Source organism: Catharus ustulatus, chromosome 3 (assembly GCF_009819885.2).
Source record: "Catharus ustulatus isolate bCatUst1 chromosome 3, bCatUst1.pri.v2, whole genome shotgun sequence".
Taxonomy (NCBI): Eukaryota; Metazoa; Chordata; class Aves; order Passeriformes; family Turdidae; genus Catharus; species Catharus ustulatus.
The window spans coordinates 46,807,066-46,825,479 of record NC_046223.1 but is presented as its reverse complement, the minus strand read 5'-3'; the positions used below and the strand labels follow the sequence as shown (position 1 = coordinate 46,825,479).

The 18,414-nt window shown below is 38.2% G+C and overlaps 1 protein-coding gene across 1 annotated transcript in view; it reads left to right on the top strand.

The window, feature by feature from the left end:
* LOC116994040 (HEAT repeat-containing protein 1-like) overlaps positions 1-17,826 on the top strand; it is a 35,286-nt gene extending 17,460 nt beyond the window's left edge. Inside the window, exons 21-45 of the mRNA XM_033055432.2 lie at positions 229-401; positions 726-893; positions 1,704-1,946; positions 2,684-2,815; positions 3,234-3,340; positions 4,381-4,524; positions 5,257-5,375; positions 5,645-5,766; positions 6,522-6,650; positions 7,895-8,125; positions 8,810-8,936; positions 9,243-9,409; positions 10,035-10,081; positions 10,761-10,884; positions 11,704-11,844; positions 12,061-12,350; positions 13,106-13,256; positions 13,777-13,935; positions 14,590-14,724; positions 14,982-15,086; positions 15,180-15,348; positions 15,829-15,983; positions 16,331-16,489; positions 17,097-17,205; positions 17,591-17,826. Coding sequence (XP_032911323.1) covers positions 229-401; positions 726-893; positions 1,704-1,946; positions 2,684-2,815; positions 3,234-3,340; positions 4,381-4,524; positions 5,257-5,375; positions 5,645-5,766; positions 6,522-6,650; positions 7,895-8,125; positions 8,810-8,936; positions 9,243-9,409; positions 10,035-10,081; positions 10,761-10,884; positions 11,704-11,844; positions 12,061-12,350; positions 13,106-13,256; positions 13,777-13,935; positions 14,590-14,724; positions 14,982-15,086; positions 15,180-15,348; positions 15,829-15,983; positions 16,331-16,489; positions 17,097-17,205; positions 17,591-17,679 — 3,695 coding nt within the window. The 3' untranslated portion in view covers positions 17,680-17,826. The remainder of the gene's footprint in view (positions 1-228; positions 402-725; positions 894-1,703; positions 1,947-2,683; positions 2,816-3,233; positions 3,341-4,380; positions 4,525-5,256; positions 5,376-5,644; positions 5,767-6,521; positions 6,651-7,894; positions 8,126-8,809; positions 8,937-9,242; positions 9,410-10,034; positions 10,082-10,760; positions 10,885-11,703; positions 11,845-12,060; positions 12,351-13,105; positions 13,257-13,776; positions 13,936-14,589; positions 14,725-14,981; positions 15,087-15,179; positions 15,349-15,828; positions 15,984-16,330; positions 16,490-17,096; positions 17,206-17,590) is intronic.
* Positions 17,827-18,414: the final 588 nt, after the last annotated feature.

Sequence of the window (18,414 nt, the reverse complement as noted above, 5' to 3'; positions counted from 1 at the left end):
TAGCAATATATGAACTCTGAGCTTAAACATGAATATAAGGACTGTGATGAAGTTCAGAGTCATGAATCTATGAGACTTGTGTTGGTTTTGTGTACCCTAGAGGTTTACAGTGATAAGAGATGACTTTTTAATTCCAAAGTAATGTTGATGCCCCTTCAGGGACAGCTACAGTAAAATTTTCACCTCTCACTTTACTCTGTTCTTTTCCTCCTTCCCCCCTTCTTGCAGTGGTGATATCTTTGCTAATTAACCTGGGTAGTCCTGTGAGTGAAGTTCGAAGGGCTGCTCTCAACTGCCTCCATTCCTTGAGAGGAATTAAGGACTCTCTATTTCATCCTGTCCTTCATCATTTGGAGGAAAAAACAGAAGAGATTGTATCTGACCCTACATACATAGCACAGGTAAGGTGTACATTAATACAAGACAAGTATTGTCTGCTGCTGTGAGCTTCTATCTTAGAGAAATCAAGTTAACCAGGAAAGTGAATTGGCTTTGTATTCTATAGTAGACTGATTTATAATTTTTTTAGGAACTATAAAAACATTCAAGTGATTTATTACATGCAGAAAGCTGAGAACCTAAGAGGCATTATGAGTGGTTTATTTCCAGATTAAAAACTCTACTTATATCTAGATTGCAGTTTTATGAAAGCATCAAATAATTGGTTTTTTAAGGCATTTTTATTGGAAGAAAAGAAATTAATTTTCACTTTGTTAATGAACTAGATTATGGGAACTCTATTTGAGGAGCTTGAGACACAGCCAAAACAGAAATCTCAGAAGAAAAAATTGTTGGAAGCTTTGGAAAACATACTTGATTGTGTACAGAATCCTATTTTTCCATCATATATTGGAAGAAACCTGCTGAAAATTCTTCATGAAATCCATGGTGAAGTAAGTGCTGCCTTTTGAGATTTTTGTGGGTTCTGCACTTCAGTGAAATGCTGAAATCACATTTCATTTAGTAATAACACTGTTAAATAATTCCGTAATGTGTTGGATTATTATGTATTAAGTTGACACCATCAATAATATGTAGTAAAGCTGCGAAGTGTGGTTTAATGAAACATACAACATTTGCATGCTCCACTGGAATTTTTAAGGAAACTCCCTTGATATTACTAAAAGAGACTGTTTCAAAAGAGATTGTTACAGAAGAAATGTATTACCTTGGTTAGTGAACATAGAGTTTTCTGTACAGAATTGCAAGGTATTAAGCAGTACTGCGAATTTCTTTTATATATGTTAACCTACTCTTTCTAGCATATTCAGAATTCTCCAGGTGCTGGAAAATATATGACAACATTTAAAAATTGAATTAAATTAGAATTTTTATGTTCTGTTCAGTTGTATGTGTCTGGAAAAGATTGTAAACTGCGTAGAGGGGGTGAGTGATTTTGCTTCATGTTTGGGTTTTCTGGAAAACAGCAGTCATAAATGGAGGAAATATTACTTTGTTTCTGTACTTTGAAATTATGAAATACTGCTCTGCAAAGGAGAACAGCTAAGGAGCAGATGAGCAGGTACTTGGGGAAATCTCATATTATGTCTTGTATTTTTCCAAGTGAACAGCTGTTGCCTAAAGTAGTGTATGCAGTGTGGTCTGAGAGAGGGGATGCTGCAGTAAAAGGGAACTATGCTGCTGGAAAGTTGTTAAATTGAGAATGGATAAAAACTTCTGTTACACATTTTCTCTGTTTGCAGATGGTTCTCTCTCACCTCTTGCCTGTATTAGACCGTTTGCTAGAGAAGGTCTCTAAAAAACCTGAGGAAATGTTAAAAGATGAAGTAATTCTCCTCCATCTAATCCTTGGAAAGTTTAACGAATATTCAGCAACTCTCCTGTGCAAGAATCAGCAGAGTCTAGATTTATTTATCAAAAGTCTGCATGCTGACAAGAAAATATATGAGGAAATTCCAGCATTTCAGATCACAGCACTTGGGCAGGTATGGCTTTATGAAATACCTTTTATATCTTTTTATACTTAAAGCAGCTAGCAGTGTTTGAGATGGGATTTACAAGAGTTCCTGTGTGGAGGAGTCCATAGATTTCGAGCCGTCTTTTTTTTACTACAAGATTTCAATGTCTGCATAGTCTTTGAAACATCTAAACAGGCTGCAAAACTTGGACTCATAAAATTATCAGGAGATATTGCTGCCTGCTCTGTTTTTTGCATTTTGACAAGCACAAAATAGCAATACTGTATTTGCACACAGATGAATTCCTGTAACGTTACAGATACTACTGTTCCATAGGTTTTAGGTTTTTGTCAGTCAGGCAAGAGCTTTACTTAGTGTTTTCCATTTGAGGAAAAATTGTCAACAAAATACAGTAGGTGAGAAATAGTTTCATTTGACAGAAGCTACAAATTCTGGCCTATGTTGGCCAGGTGTTGGCATGTACTTCCCAAAGGCTGGCAACAACAAGTTTGTTCCCCACACCGTTGTCGAGTTGTGTGAAAAATTTCAGAAATCGGTCTGTCTGTTGGGTATTTCACATGTATGTGATTTACATCTTTAAGATTCCTGGATATATACAAATATGTTGTTAATTTGCAAATTTTTGCAATACTGCATGATGGGATGTGTCTTACAGAATCCAACATACATTAATTCCACGTCCTGCACTTTTGTTACCTTCTTAAAGTAAATCTTTCTGCATCCTTTTTTCCCCCCCTTTTCAGATTACTAAGCCATTCTTTGCAGCTGTGTCAGATGGGATGGTGCAACAGAAGCTACTGAAAGTATTGTTTGACTTACTCTTAAACTGCAAGAACCCACTTTGTGCCCAGACGATCAGCAGTGTGTTTAAAGGGGTAAGTGGCAACCTCCAGAACACAGAAATATGTTCAAACTTGTTGCAGTGTGATTTTGTGTCACCTACATTCAGTAACACTTGTTGTTTTTATCATTTATAGTGGGAAAGGAATGGGAAGCTTTTTGTGAAATAATAGAATAGTATTAATGGCATGAAATGTTTGTTAAATGACTGCTTTTAAAAGATGTTTCTTTAAAAGCCACCTATCAGTTATTTACTACACTAAGTGAATGAATTCAGCAAAAGTCACTTCTTTTCTCCTGCACTGATTTTCATTTTCTGGGATATGACAGGAATAAGTGGATTATATACCTGTATGTGCATGAAAGGGATGTGGTTTTAAAAAAAGGCAGGGCACAGACATGTGATGTGACAAATTGTTCATCGGTGCTTGTGTTGTTGTTGTTTTGTTTCAGATTACAGTGTGTGCTGAGCAGATTGTCAGAGAACTGGAGCCTCCTAAGAAAACCAAAAGTCCAGCCACTGTTCAACAGACTAGAAGGGAGAAAATGCAGCAACAGAGGTAAAATAATTAGAAACCCACAAGTATTATCCATGCAGTTTGAAAACACCACTTGTCTTAATACATTGCATAGTTTGTACTGAAAATGCAAGCAACTGTTTCTTCTTTTCCTGTCCATAGTAAAATAAGTCTATTTTTGGCATGAGAAAAACAACTCATGTCACTGTTTGAGAATTGATGGAAATACAGTCAAAATATATTTAAAAATTCAGTATATTTAATGTTGACAATTGCTGTTATAGAATCTTGACACAGCTGAACAAGATAAATTTTTGTTAACAGTGAGGTTAGTTTTAAATATGGATGCATGGACAAATTACATACACTTGGCTGAAACCTAACAGATGTTCATCAAAATATTCATTAGTTGACTGAAAAACAGTATTTTGTTTCCAATAATTTGCTAATATAATCACTGATCTTTAGATGTTTGTTCTGTTTCTTCTCTCCATTCTCATAAGGAACTGTTGTGTTCACAGTACTTACTCTCTTTAAACATTATTTCAGCCATAATGAAACAGGGTATTAAGTTAATTTTTGTGGTTTGACCTAGAACAGCTTTTCTGATTTTCCTTCACTTGACCATTTTGAATAATCATCACCTATTAGACTGACCCATCTGTAAACTTTAACTGTCACAGTTTGCAAACACACAGGCTCACACACACCCCCATTGCTTGTATAGTCAGTGTGTTAATCACTAGGAGTTCAGAGAAGCAAATTTCCTGGATGGGAAGCAGATCATCATTTGGACAGTTACCTGATAACAGATTTTTTCCCCCCACCCCCCCACTTCCAGAAGTGTTTCCAAGAAACACTTGCTTTTTCATGTTCGGTCTGAATTTTTTTTTGTTGTTTAAAACATGTTACTCCTTCAATCAAAAGCCTACACATTGCCACCTCTCCAGGGAACAGCAGTAAAGGACGTGCATTACTATGTGAAAGAAAAATTGTCTGTTTTTACTTGGGGGTATGTGTGTTTGTTTTCTGAAGCACTGTGGCATTTCCTTTGCAAATCTCTGATTGTCTTGTCTTTTTAGAAAGCCTCAAGATGCAGAATTGGCACCAGAAACAAACCACTTCAGCTGGCAGAGGGTGATGCTTATTCTGGAGTTGTTGCAGCATAAGAAGAAGCTTCGGCGTCCGCAGGCGTTGGTACCTGCACTTTTCAACCTCCTGAGCAGGTAATGGTGCTCCCACAACAGAACCCTGGAGCCTTCTCTTGTTTCTTAGCAGACACTCCAAAGCATGGAAATACGGCCTACTGTGTCTCTGCTTTATTGCCATGTCTGGTATCTTAGCTTGCCTTTTCCAACTGAACTTCTTTTAGGCAAATCAGAGGAGGGGAATGGGAAGTGATTATCGGGTTTTTTTCCCTTTGAAACAGTAAGGTGTTTACCTGGTGCTTAGCTTCTCTTGTGTGAAAACTTTATCGGGCAGAGGGCTTGGGATTGCCAAGAAGGATGACACCTGTCCTAAAACTGGGATGACTGGCAGGACTTGTGTCTTCAGCAGAGCTATTATAATTCTCTAAGCTTTGAAATTCTTCCCAACACATTGTGGAACAGTCTTAGTCCAGTGCAACCTAAGGAAACTATTGTTTTTCCTGCCAGCCCTATATCCAGGCACTTAGGAAAGTTCATATACAGATTAGTCTTTCTTTCCTTATCACTTGCTTGTACATAGACTGGTAATTACAGTCCAGGTTATACTTACATTTTTGGCAGTACTTTGATAAATGTCTTTTATTAGACTAGTTAATGCATTTGAAAACAAAAAAAGAAACTTTTGGCAAAGACCCTTTGGAAGCCTCAGTATAGAACTTAGATGGAATTAAAATTGTGGTTTCTTACTTGTATCTTAATACACAGTTTGGTCACTTATTTTTCCATCTCATTTTTTTCATGAATGTATAGGTGTCTGGAACCCATGGCATCAGAAGAAGAAAATATGGAATATACAAAGCAGCTGATCCTCAGCTGCCTGCTGAACATCTGTCAGAAATTGTCATCAGACGGTAGCAAGGTCCCAGCAGGTAAAAATCACCAGACTGATTTCTTGGTAATTCTCTCACTGGGTCACGGTTAGAACAATGGTCTCTAACTTGTTTTTTTTTCCTCAGTCTACTCTGTTTTGTTGAAGAGGACAGATTCCTCTATAAGGGTATACAAGTTTGCCTTCCTAATAATTTTTTGCAGCTCCATTAGGTACAGTTTGCAAACTGTAAACAGTGCTTGAGTGTACTGTTTATTCCTACATGTCTGACCATGAATGTGTTAATCAGTTATTCTTTTTAACCTGCAGTTATCCTGGACAAAGAAAAATTCAATGTGGAACTGATAGTTCAGTGCATCAGGATTTCTAAAATGCCCCAGACACACCACCATGCTCTGCTGCTCCTTGGTGCTGTTGCTGGAATGTTCCCTGTAAGTAACACCTGGAATTTATGTATTGGCTCTTCTCTTTGGTTTCCAGGTATTGGGTAGAATTGAAAAACAGATCTGTACTGTGGGGAAAAAATTCCTGAAAAGGAGCCAGAGGCAAAATTGACAGGTTTCCCTGCTCTTTTCGGGCTTTCTACTCCATTTTCTTTGAAAACAAACCTCTGTCTTGATCCTTTGGTCATCAGCCATTTATGGCTCACAGTGGAGTGCAGTAGAAATGGGAGAAGCTTTCTGACACCAGCTCTGCCTCACTTTTCCACTGTGGCCACACTTCTCATGCCTTGTTTTCTTCTTTCTCCTGCTTTTCTATATAAAAAGGGAAAACACCTGGCCTGATAGCACATGCATTCTTACAAGTTCCTATCTTGCACAACACTGAAAAATGTAATTGTAGTTGATAATAAAACTGGGTTTTTCTGATTTTAGTTGACCAAGAAGCAGGCCTTTTCTTGTATGGACTGAAATTTGACTGTACGCTGGCTGTTCTAAGATTCTTTTACTCTGAATGTCTAAATCATCAAAATGTATCCAGGTGTATCAAACCTGGTTTTCAGCTTTACATGCACATCAATATTTTTTCCACATGTTTGGAAAGGTAGCATGTTTTCTGAAAGACAAAACTTTTGGGGTTTTTCGGGTTATTTTAATAGGAATCTAGTGTCATTGGGGGAAATAAGAAATGCCTTAAGGTACAATATGCACAGCAGCATGAACTAATTTCATCTGTTCTTTTCCAGGATAAAGTTCTTCATAACATTATGCCCATTTTTACATTCATGGGAGCAAATGTCTTGCGTCTGGATGATACTTACACTTTCCAAGTAATTAACAAGACAGTGCAGATGGTTATTCCTGCTCTTATACAGGTACATTTGTCTGCTTAATGAAAGATTATTAATTACGTAAATTATTTAAAATATTGGCAGTAGAATAAGTTGTTACCTCCTCTAGGATTATTTTGATAGACATTGTATGTAATATAATGTAATTCAGACTCTGTCTCTGGCCAAGTTCATCAGACTGCTGCTTCTTTTCAGTTTTTTGAGTTCTTGCACTTTATAAATGGTTTAGCCAAAATTACCACACCTATACATAGAGAGGACCTGAAAGCTTTAAGTTCAAGCTTTTTGTCATAAAAATGGCGGGCAAGTTCAGTAGAGGAACCATTGGAAGGAAGAATCTGGTTATTAGTCCTATAATATGTCATGGTCATAGCAATAGTAGACATGGTCTGAAAGAAGTGGAAGGGTATAATATTTGAAAAATGCTTTTATTCTTCCAGCTGGTGTTTTTGGGGCTTTTTTTTGGTATTGCCTGGACCTCTTAGATAAATGGCTATAAACCAAAACAAAAATAGATCTTCATTTTTCAAATCATCATTTCTTTCATTCAAATTTCACTTGCACCTAAGAAATCTTAATTCTTGATTGTAATTAGATTTAAACATGAAACATGATATATAAATGTCATGTAAAAATGAATTGGGGAAAAAACTGTCTTCAGTATTGGGCTGAGGATTCCCCAGACTATTTTTAATTATATGTGTACACATTTTTCATCCTTTTGTAGTTCTCTGTTACATAAAAAGAGAGAAAAATTGATTTCTTTAATTTTTTCCTTTAAAATCTTTCCTAGCAGCCCACATAGGTTTCTGTGACAAATTATTTGTGGCACACAATTATTACATGTGGGAAGAGACTAAAGTTACTTGATACCATGTTGTCCATGTATATTATTTTTCCTAGGCTTTTGAATCTGAGACCTTAACTCAGGCAAAGTTCTCTGAAGGATGTGGCTTTGCTTTCTCTTGAAAATGTCTTGTTTGTTTCAGCTGACACTAAGCAGAGAGAGTTTTTCTCTTTTTCTTTTCTTTTTTCCCCCTCTTTTTTAAATTTTATTTGAAGCATCTTCCTTGAACACTGAAAAGGAACTGTGTGATTAAAAACTTCACTTGGGAACAGTTTATGTTTTCCTTGAGTTATGCAATTTTGCGTGCTATTTGGCAATGCTGTTATCTGGCACGTAGTCCTTTGTCTTTCTTTCTGAAGTTGCAAGGAAGGCCTTGTGCCCATCTGCAGTAACCTGCCTGAACTGCTGTATTTGTGCACAGGCTGAAGACAGTGACTTGTCAGAGTCCTCAGGAGGTGTGGAGGAGGTGGTGATCAAGATCATCCGTGTGTTTGTGGATGCCCTGCCTCATGTGCCAGAGCACCGGCGCCTGCCTATCCTGTCCCAGCTGATCACTACGGTGGGAGGAGACAAATTCCTCTGGGTTCTCCTGGTGCTGCTTTTTGAGCAGTATGTGACCAAAACTGTGACAGCAACGTCAAGCACAGACAAGGTTAGCAGGCTGAGGAGGTCAGCTTTTTCCTTGAGATCCTGATGTCTTTTGTTTGTGGTCTTGCCTTTAAGAAGGTTCTTAATAAGGCCCAGGTTATGCTGGAAAAGGCTGTGAGCTCTGGATTTGTGCTAAAGCACAACCTGATGGTGATGTTGACTATGACTTGTACTGTACATTCAATAGTATTATGTCCTGGAGCCTGAACAATAAATCAGATCATATTATACAGCAATCCTTGATCTGAAGAGCTTGTAATCTCATTATGTAGTGCTTCAGTAGTAATGAAGTTGGGGTTTTTTTCCTTCAATTGTGTTTGTGAAACATAACACTGGTCTTTCTGTACAGACCAAGATGAAAACCCTATTAAATTTAAATCTCAGGCAGGCCCTGAGATTAGGTGAAAGCATGGTTTATGGTAAAAACAGAAAGAATTATTAAAGGAACATTGGTTAGAAGAAAGTCTTTGCTGCAGCAGTTTAATCTCTCTCCACATAGCTCTCTTTGGAGCTATGTTCTCTCCAAGAGCTTGCTGCTTTTACCTCTGCTGTTAATCCTGGCAGTGTCCAGCTCAGCATGGCATTTTCACAAACTCACTGAGGAGTTTTTGAGAATTTTTAATATTATTGATAGAAATATTCTTTCTTAATCCTTGAAATATTATTTTTTTTCCTGAACCATTAACAGGATGCTGTTCTGGAAGCAGACACTGAATTTTGGATTTCGATCTGCTGCGAATTTAATGTACGCTCGCAGTTCCAAAGCGTGATGAAAATAATCCAGTACCTGACAGAGCTGCCAGAGAACAAAGAAGGTAACCACAAAACAGAGCCAGAAAATGCATGTAAACTTTCCTAATATAAGAGACAAGGAGTAGTGGTTTTAAACTAAAAGAGGATAGATTCAGACTAGACGTAAGGTATAAACTTTTTACTCTGAGGGTGGTGAGGCACTGGAACAGGTGTCTCAGAGAGGTGGTGGATGCCCTATCCCTGGCAGTGTTCAAGGCTAGGTTGGATGGGGCTTTGAACAACTGTAATTTTACTTTGTTTCTATGATCAGAAATGAAGGATCTTTTTTTTTCTTGGATGCAAATTTGTTTTGTCCATGTCTTCAACAGATGATCCTGGGACAAAAAAGTTAAGAACATGTAAGACAAAACCGAAAAATCAGGATGGGCAGCTCTTTAATGTGGAGTCTCACTCCGACAAACAACTCCGGCATTTCAAATTCTTGTCAGTCTCCTTCATGTCACAACTTCTGTCCTCTCAGAATTTTGTGAAAAAGGTAATAATGGCAGTTTGCTTCTAGATTGATCACAGGAAGTGATTGTGCCATACTGTAATAGCTGAGGTGTAATTTACTTTTTAGTATGACTTTATATTCAAAGTGGTCGCACTGTCCAGTGTAACTTGCTGACACCTTTACTGGCACAGTTTTGAAACCTCTCAGTTATGTTATTTATCTTTTAATAAGACTTTTCCAGACAGATTCCATTTATGTGACTCATGCATAGGTAACCAAGTGAAATTATGGTCTCAGTGTATTCCTACTGGCTTTATGGAGCTTGGGATTTTACTCACAGCCTGTGTAACTCCAAATTCAGTGTAGGATTCATGCTGTTAATTGAAAAGACAAAATACTATGAATTTCAGGCTCTGACTCTAGCTGGTAGTCCCAGTTTTTCAGCTGAAAATCATCCACCAACATGAAATGTATTTGCTAATGTGACTGCATTGCCCAAAGTTCTCAGATTTTCTTCGAGAATGATAGCTTAAGTATAAATGTAGGGACTCATAATTACCATGTTAGTGGACACTTGATTTTAAAAAAAATAATAAAAGTGTATTCTGTTATTTTATTTAATGAGGGGAGGTAAGTTTCATATTTTCATTCTTGCTTTTTAAACTAGATAGTTGAATATGAAGGAAGAGAAGAGCTGCAGGAGTTGGAACAGAGGTATGCCTAAAATATGCTGTACTCCTATTTTTAGCTGTTACTGCAACCCAGGAATATTTCTAAGTGTAGTGCCATTAGAATATCTTTTACACTAATTATACTTTTTTAATGTCCTCTGCAACAAGCAGTATTTATTATGTGCAAGTTACTTGGTTTTGGTTTGGTTTTTTCATTTTAATAGAATGTGAAGCTTTTTATTTCTGAAAGATTGCTCTACCCAATATTCACTCTTTTTCTCTATTTTTGATAGAGGTTATTTACATGCTTGGCCATAACTGTCATGCTATTCATGTCTGAATCACTAAAGGAATTCCAGATTTTTAGCAAAATATATTGGTTCATTAGTAGAAAAAAATAAATTAATCATTGTTCACAGGTACCTCTGTATTGGTGTAAGTACCAGTAACCAAACATCACAGTTGTAGCCATTGTGCTGTAAAAGCCAGTGGTATGAAATTGAGGGTTTCTTTTGCAGAGGCCTGACTTCTATGTTTGTTCCAAAAGACAAAGTGTGTAAGATTTATTTTAAATGCTGTGTTCCATGAATGCTCATTTTAAAATTTTTTCTTTCATTTCCATGTATTTTTGTTGTCTTGTGAGATTTTATGCTTTCCAGTGATAACAGTGGACTTCTTTAGTCTTCTTTTTGCTTACTAAAAGTTACTTCCTTTCTCTCTAGGCTGTTAGAAGAAGTTCTTCACTATATAAACACTGTGGCATCTTCAGTGGAAGGAAACGTGGACAAGCCAACGGCCAAATTTTGGAGGGTTCTGCTTAGCAAGTGCTATGATATGCTGGATAAAGTATGTCTCACTAGGCCCCATGTTAGCACTGGGACATGGCTGCTTTTGCTTGTTAATATGATTATAAACTTTGTGGGGTTTCTTGTTACATTAGTACTGTATTTAATTGGATGGTCTGCAGCGGTACATCAATGTTTAAACTCAGCTAACAAATTGAATACCTACAGCTAACAGCTTCTTAGAACAAGCAGAACAAAAATCAGGAACATTTGTTTCCTTTAGTTGAACAGTCTGCTGGCTGTAAGCAGTCATTTCATTATGTCTGGTAGAGAAAAATGGCTCTTGGCAGCATTTCTCACTATTAACTCATAAAATGACTTAACTAATGCTGTTGCGTATTTCTACATGAAATTGAATCCTTACACTTTTCATCTTACTGTTTTTTTCTGATTAGAAATATATTTGTAGAATTTGAGTGGCTGTCTTGTTGCATAAGTCAGAGCATATATCTTTTGATATAGAAAGAAAATTAGAAAATATAGAAAATTTTTTTTACCTGTAAAGCATATTCCAGTTTTCATGACGTACATGCAGAGGGCATTGGCAGAATTATTTTGGATAAAGAGGGACAGCTCATGAGAGCAGACAAAAGGAATTGCTGAGGAAATACCAGAGCTAGTGGATAATGGCTGCTTAGCAGCCAGTGAACACAAACTAGCTGCTTTGCTGTTTTGTGTGCCTCAGACACAGCGTTGTAGTTTGTCCTCTCTTCTTTGATCCTGAAACCCGTGAGGAAAGTTGAAGAGTCTTATCAGGACGCTTCCATGTCACAGTGCATGCGAAAGCATTCATGGTACTGTTTTGTTTGTTTTCTTGTAGGTCAATGCCTTACTGCCAACAGAAACCTTCATCCCTGTAATTGGGGGGCTGATGATGAACCAGCTGCCCTCGGTGAGACGCAAGGCCATGGACCTCCTGAACAACAAGGTGCAGCAGCGCACCAAGTGGCAGAAGAGCCAGGTGAGACAAAGGAGCTAAACCAAGGCTCCTTTAGCAAAAAAACCCAGAGAGAGATTGATGTGCAAGTGCTTGGCCCTGTGTAAGGCTGTCAAGTACCAGTGCCAAGCCTGGCAAGGGCTCTTGAGCAGTGACACAAAGGCTACCTGTCCACAGCTGCCTTGCAGGTCCTGAGTTTCAAACTGTATGGCTGATGTGGGTGTTCTTCTGTCCTCTCAGATCCTGCAGCTCTTAGAGCTGGTTCCTGAGCTCATTGCCATTGTCAAGTGTAGAAGAAAGGAAGAAGAGGAGGAGCAAGCCATCAACAGGCAGACTGCTTTGTTCAGCCTCAAGCTGCTCTGCAAAGGTTTTGGCACAGAAAATCCAGCACCATTTGTGCCTGTTCTGAAAACTGCCATTGATCTCATTTCTTCAGAGAAGGAGGAGAAAAATGTGATGGGAAGCGCTTTGCTTTGTATAGCTGAGGTCACCTGTACACTGAAAGCCCAAGCGATACCTCAGCTTCCAAGGTACTGTTGGGCTCTTTTTAACAGAACCAACTGCAGCAGGAATTAGTAATACCAAAATGCATTACTGAAGGAATGCTGATGAAGGTCAGATGGCAGTCTGCCCCTGTGTGTGTTTTGTGTAGTCAAGATTAAAATTATTTCTAGTGCTTGAAGGTGCTTTGTGGTCACAGAACTAAGAAACTAGTGGGGAAAATTGCAAGACTTTTATAATGCACAGTATAGTTCCTTATGGAGTCTGCTGCTGTCACTAGAGAGACAACCTTTATGGCTTTAGAAAAATCAGACCATAGTCTGTTTTTTTTCTGTAGAACAGATTGCATTTAAAAATATGAGAACAACTACGGATGAAAACCCTTCATGCTACATTATTTTATTCTCCCTATTCAAGAAGAATCCAAGTATCTAACTCATTCCTTGAAAGACTGTTTCATTTCCTTACAAATATAAGTCTCTTATTGTTATCATATCTTTAAACTAAAGACGGGGCTTTGAGTAACTTGATAATGAAAGATATTGATCTAGATGATCTTTAAAGATTTCTTCTGACCAAACCATTTTGTGATTCTAAATCTACTATCCTTCATTAGCTTCAAAATAAAATATGGCAATGAGTCCTGAATAGTGAGTTTCCTCAAATATGCATGTAAAAATTCTTGTGAAAATTGTCCTGGATTGTTTGGATTTGTTTGATTGGAAGTGCAGCTCCAAATGGTCAGTTACTTCACCTTTTTCTGTTTACGTTTGGTTAATCACAGGCTGATGCCAGCACTCTTGAAGACTTTAAAAAATAAGAAGGAGCTGGTCTCCAATGAGATTTACCTGCTGAGTGCCATCACTGCTCTGCTGAAGGTTGCAGAAACACTTCCACACTTCCTTAGCCCTTACCTTTTGGAGTGCTTGTTGCAGGTGAGCTCTGTGAATCCTGCAGGTGTGTAAAGTGGGGACAGGACCTGCCCAGATCCCAGAAGAAATTACTGTAGAGATTACTTTTTTTTCTCTGAAACTGAAGTAGGGGTGTGTGCCAACTACCTGAAAGTTCATAACATACTATTCTTCTACTCACTTTCTTATGCAGGTAACTCAGATACAGAACCTAAGAGCATCTCCTTCTCCTCCCTCAGATAGGTTGTATTTAGCCTCTTTGAAAAGGGAGATGAATCACTAAAGATCATTCTGTAATATCCACAGTCTCCTCAAATGCCTAGCTAATACTCTTGTTGGAGTCATTCTAACCCTCTGCTGCTGACATGGGCATTTTTCAGTGTTTGTCTTCTGACGACAGTGAGGCTTTGTACACAGACAGCGTAATGTAAGGTGTTCCAAGTGTTGCAAACAGCAAAATTCCTATCTGACATTTGCCACATGCTCTATAAAATAAGTTCTTGAGTTGCTAAGTAGGCCTAACTTTTTTTTTAATTCCTCACAGGTTGTCCGCTTGGAAAAGATTGTGGCAGAGTTTGGTCCTTCTTCCCAGATAAGTGTCCGTGTATCAACACTGAAAACCATCCTAGCAACAAGGCTGGCCCCCCGAATACTCCTGCCTGCAGTTACCAAGTGTTACAGTGAAGTGCTGCATACTCGCAAGGTAAGGGGTTTTTTCATCCTTTAGTATTGTGATAAAGGAGAAGAAAAAAAGAAGCAAGCAGGCCAAAATTTGGTTCAGCTGTGTCCCCTCCCAGTGCCTTGGCCACCACTAGCCTGCTCACTGTGGTAGCAGAGTAAGAAACGAAGTTTCACAAGCACTGTGCAGCAGTAGCTAAAACACCACTGTGTAATCAGCACTATTCTGGTCACAGATCTAAAACACGGCACCATCTGAGCTGCTCTGAAGAAAATTAATTCCATCCCAGCCAAATCTACCATAGTCTTTATATTATAATCTCTGTGTTTTTCTGTACTTCTGCAGTGATTCAGGAAAGGTAGATCTGCAAGAGATCCAGCAGTTTAATGTCCTTTTTGTGTTACTTGAATCAGGGATGAATTCAGGGATGAATCCATAAAGGATTTCATTTATGTGCTAGGAACATGAGTGAGTTGGAATTCTCTCCAGTATGGCAGAGGGTAGACAAAATGCTTTTCTGGAATCTTACTAACTGAAGCCCCCAAAAGTAGGGAAAAAGCTTATTTTTTTATCAACAGTATTTCAATGAGTGAATGCATGAAGTACATAAATCCAATGTTTCTCAGTTACTGTCAGTATCTCAGTTGCCTTTGCATTGCTTTGCTCTTGTTTTGGCAGAACTGCCTGGGTCCCCTTATGAACATTTTGAAGGAGCACATTGCTGGTATGGAGAAGGAGCACCTGATCTCCCATCAGCCTGAACTGACAGCATTTTTCATGAAAGTCTTGGACTTCCGAACAGAGCATGCCGAGGTAGCTTGATTGGGAGGACGAGCAGCAGCTGCACCTCTCTACATGCCATTTCTATCACTAGTTTAGAAAAAGATGTGTAGATTCCATTGTATACGTGCTCTGAAATTCTGGGTATCAGATACTCCGTTTCAAATTGGTTTTATGGTAGAAAACATGGTAGTTAAGTATTTAATCTGAAAGAGACAAAATTAAAATGTGCTTTAAAAGCTCAAATTCTTACATTTCAAACTTAAAATTATGTTTTCTGATTCTTCTAGGATGATTTAGAGGAAGTTGGTAAGATAGAGGCTTACATTATTGACTGTCTAATCAGTATGGTTATGAAACTTTCCGAGGCTTCTTTCAGGCCCCTCTTCTTCAAGGTAAGAAGTCTAAAAGTAATTAATCTGCATCAACATGTTTGTGTTTTCCAGTGCACAGACACAGGAAACTGCTAATCTGCCTTTCACTTTCAGCTCTTTGATTGGTCCAAAACAGAGGCTACCCTAAGAGACAGGCTGCTGACATTCCACCGAATAGCAGACTGCATTGCAGACAAGCTCAAAGGTCTCTTCACCCTCTTTGCCGGTCACTTAGTGAAGCCCTTTGCTGAGACACTGAACCAGGTCAACATTTCCAAAACTGGTAAGCTGTCAGTTACTGGCTACAGAGGGGCTTAGTCTTGATTGCTGAGAGGTTAATTTTAATTGTGGAAATTTTAGTCTTGCAGGATTTATTTCACAGCACACATAATTTCTCTCTATTTACTTCCTCTGGTAAATGAGAAATCTTTCTCTGATGGAACCAAAGGACATTTTTCATCCATGGCCATGGGGCTGCTATTACAATGTTGAGACCACATGAAAATTTTCCATGTCAGTCCCAGTGAGTTCCTTGAGTATGAAATTGTGTAGAAAGAGGGAGATTTGTTTCTCTTTTTACTTTTCTCTTTTTCATTCATTGACTTCTTTTACATGCTACCTAGTGTATTCAGACTCCTGTGCTTTCTTGGGCAAAAATAGACATTAGTTTCTATGGGAAACTATTTGCCCATCCTGTGGGGGGAAGTTTTGTGTTTTCATTCTGTTGATGATGTTTTTTTTCTTCTCCTTGGCCGGTGTGTAGATGAAGCTTTCTTTGACTCTGACAATAACACAGAAAAGAGCTGTCTACTGTTGCAGTTCACTGTGGACTGTCTGCACAAGCTTTTCCTGTTTGACACACAGAAGTTCCTGAGTAAAGAAAGAGCAGAAACCTTGATGCAGCCTCTGGTCGATCAGGTATTGACAAGTCCATAAAAACAATTCATAGCTTATTTTTTTTCCATAGCTAAAAAAAAATAAATCAGATATCAGTCCTCCCCTTTCAGAAAAAGGAAGGGATTAGTTCATTGCCTTTGGATCACAGACAATATTGATTTCTTTGCCTAAGGCTCTGAATTACTGATTTATTTATTTATTTTAGTCCTTTGTTTAAATGTTTTCATCCTATAAGGTTAATGCATGTTATTGAGTTCTTGCAGACCAGTGCACTCCCACTGATGAGCTTTGACTTAATTCTTGAAAGCCAAAGCTGGAAGTGTTTTTGGCTGGGTTTATCTGAGCCTGGATCTGTTTTACTTCCACAGCTAGAAAATGTACTTGGAGGAGATGAGAAGTTCCAGGAAAGAGTGACAGCACACTTGATACCCTGCATAGCTCAGTTTTCAGTGGCAATGGCAGATGATTCTCTTTGGAAACCACTGAACTACCAGATCCTGCTAAAGACACGGCACAATTCTCCTAAGGTTGGGAACTGTCAGAATTTGAACTGGTTTTCTTTGTCGCGCTAAAAAATGGGAACAGTGCCCCCAAAATCAGAAGTGAAAATCAGAAGTGAATTAACCAAGTCATTGCTGAAATACTAGCCTAAATTAAAATACTGGTACTGTACCACAGTACTCCCAAGTTGTAGAGATGGGTGCAATATGTTCTTCTGCTCTCGCTGTAAGCAGTCAATATTCCAATGTCCTTCATACTGTGGGGTTTGGGCTTTTTGATTATTTGGTATCAGTTGGAATAAGAGATAATTGATTCTGTACAAAGACAGGGGCTCTTTAGGGTAACTGGCAGACAGTTATCAGCTTTCAGACCTGTTCATAGAGTTTTGTCAAGACTCTCCAACTGGCAGGTTAAAGACATCAAGACTTCCAGCAACATTACCTGCTTCTTGCAACCTGTTTTTTTATTTGCCGTCATGTTAACACAGATGTTAATATTTAAATTAGTTCAAAATTAGCCCCCTTCAGTAATGAAAGATTATAACCTTATAATGAATGGAAAGAATGTAGGGGTGCAGGAAACCAGGGAACTATACTGTAATGTTTATTTCCTTATGTAATTGTTTTGGTTTAGGTCCGATTTGCCGCCCTGCTTGCTTTGATAGAAGTTGCGCAAAAACTGAAGGAGAACTACCTGGTCCTGCTACCAGAATCTATTCCATTCTTAGCTGAGCTTATGGAAGGTAATGTTCTATACCAGCATTAGTGAAGGGTGACTTACTTCAAAGATTCAGATAGGCTCATTGTTACAACTGCTGTAAATCTTACGAATTTGTATACTGTGCAAAATGCAAACTAAAATGGATTATGTCAAACACACTCATGAAGTTCAGTTAAATTACATTGGTAAATTACAGTGTTTCGTAGCCTGTGCACATCTCCCCATGTACAAGTTTTAGATCAGTATTAGTAGAAAGAGTTTGCCTAGTTCAGTGACAAAATATTTCTGACTAATAATTTCATATATGGTGTTTGAGAATGGTTCTAGCCTAGATGAGTGATGAAGCCTTTCTCAGGTAGCCTTATAGTCACTGCTCTACTTAATTCCTGCTTAATTTCTTTTTCTAGATGAATGTGAAGAAGTTGAACAGCAGTGTCAGAAGACAATTCAACAACTGGAAGTAATTTTGGGAGAACCACTCCAAAGCTACTTCTAAGTTTATGCCCTTTGTTTTCAAATTTTGTCGGAATGTGAAGCATTAGCTTCACACATTCAGGTGTTATAGGCAAACTGTCATAACAATTTTTATCAGAGACAAGATTTTAACTTTTTAATAAAATATTTTAAGAATCTGGCTTTATAATTTCTGGATGGACTGGGAACTTTTCTTTTAACTTTTCCTTAATTGCTCTTTTCTTAACACTGGGAAACTGGACACAGGCTATGAACAAATCCTGAGTGACAACATGTGAGACTCACTGAATTCCACTGTGCTTGGGCTATACAGTTATTGTCCCAGTGGAGGGGCTCTCATGCTTCAAGCATGGTCCTCACTGCACCAATGCACTGCAATCCTGAGAATCTGTTTTTTTCTGTCAGCTGTAGGGAAGTAAAAAGTATACCCACTGAAAATACTGAAAAAGAAGTTCCAAAAAACTATGATTCATGTAGGAAGTAAATCTGTTTTACAGTCTTTAAAACTGTTACTAATTTGCTGAAGTTCAAGAATAAATTGCTTGCTATGATAATGAATTTACCCAAAAAATTACTACTTGTTTTGCACCACGAGGTGCTGGTTCATTACACTGGTACTAAGAAAGGAACTCAGACTCTGTAAAATAGGGTTTAAAATGCAACAGGGTAGAACTGACACTATACAGGGAATAATCTTACATCCCACTGGGTGCTGGGAATACACCCAGTTGGGTGCAGCAGGACATATAGATCCCAT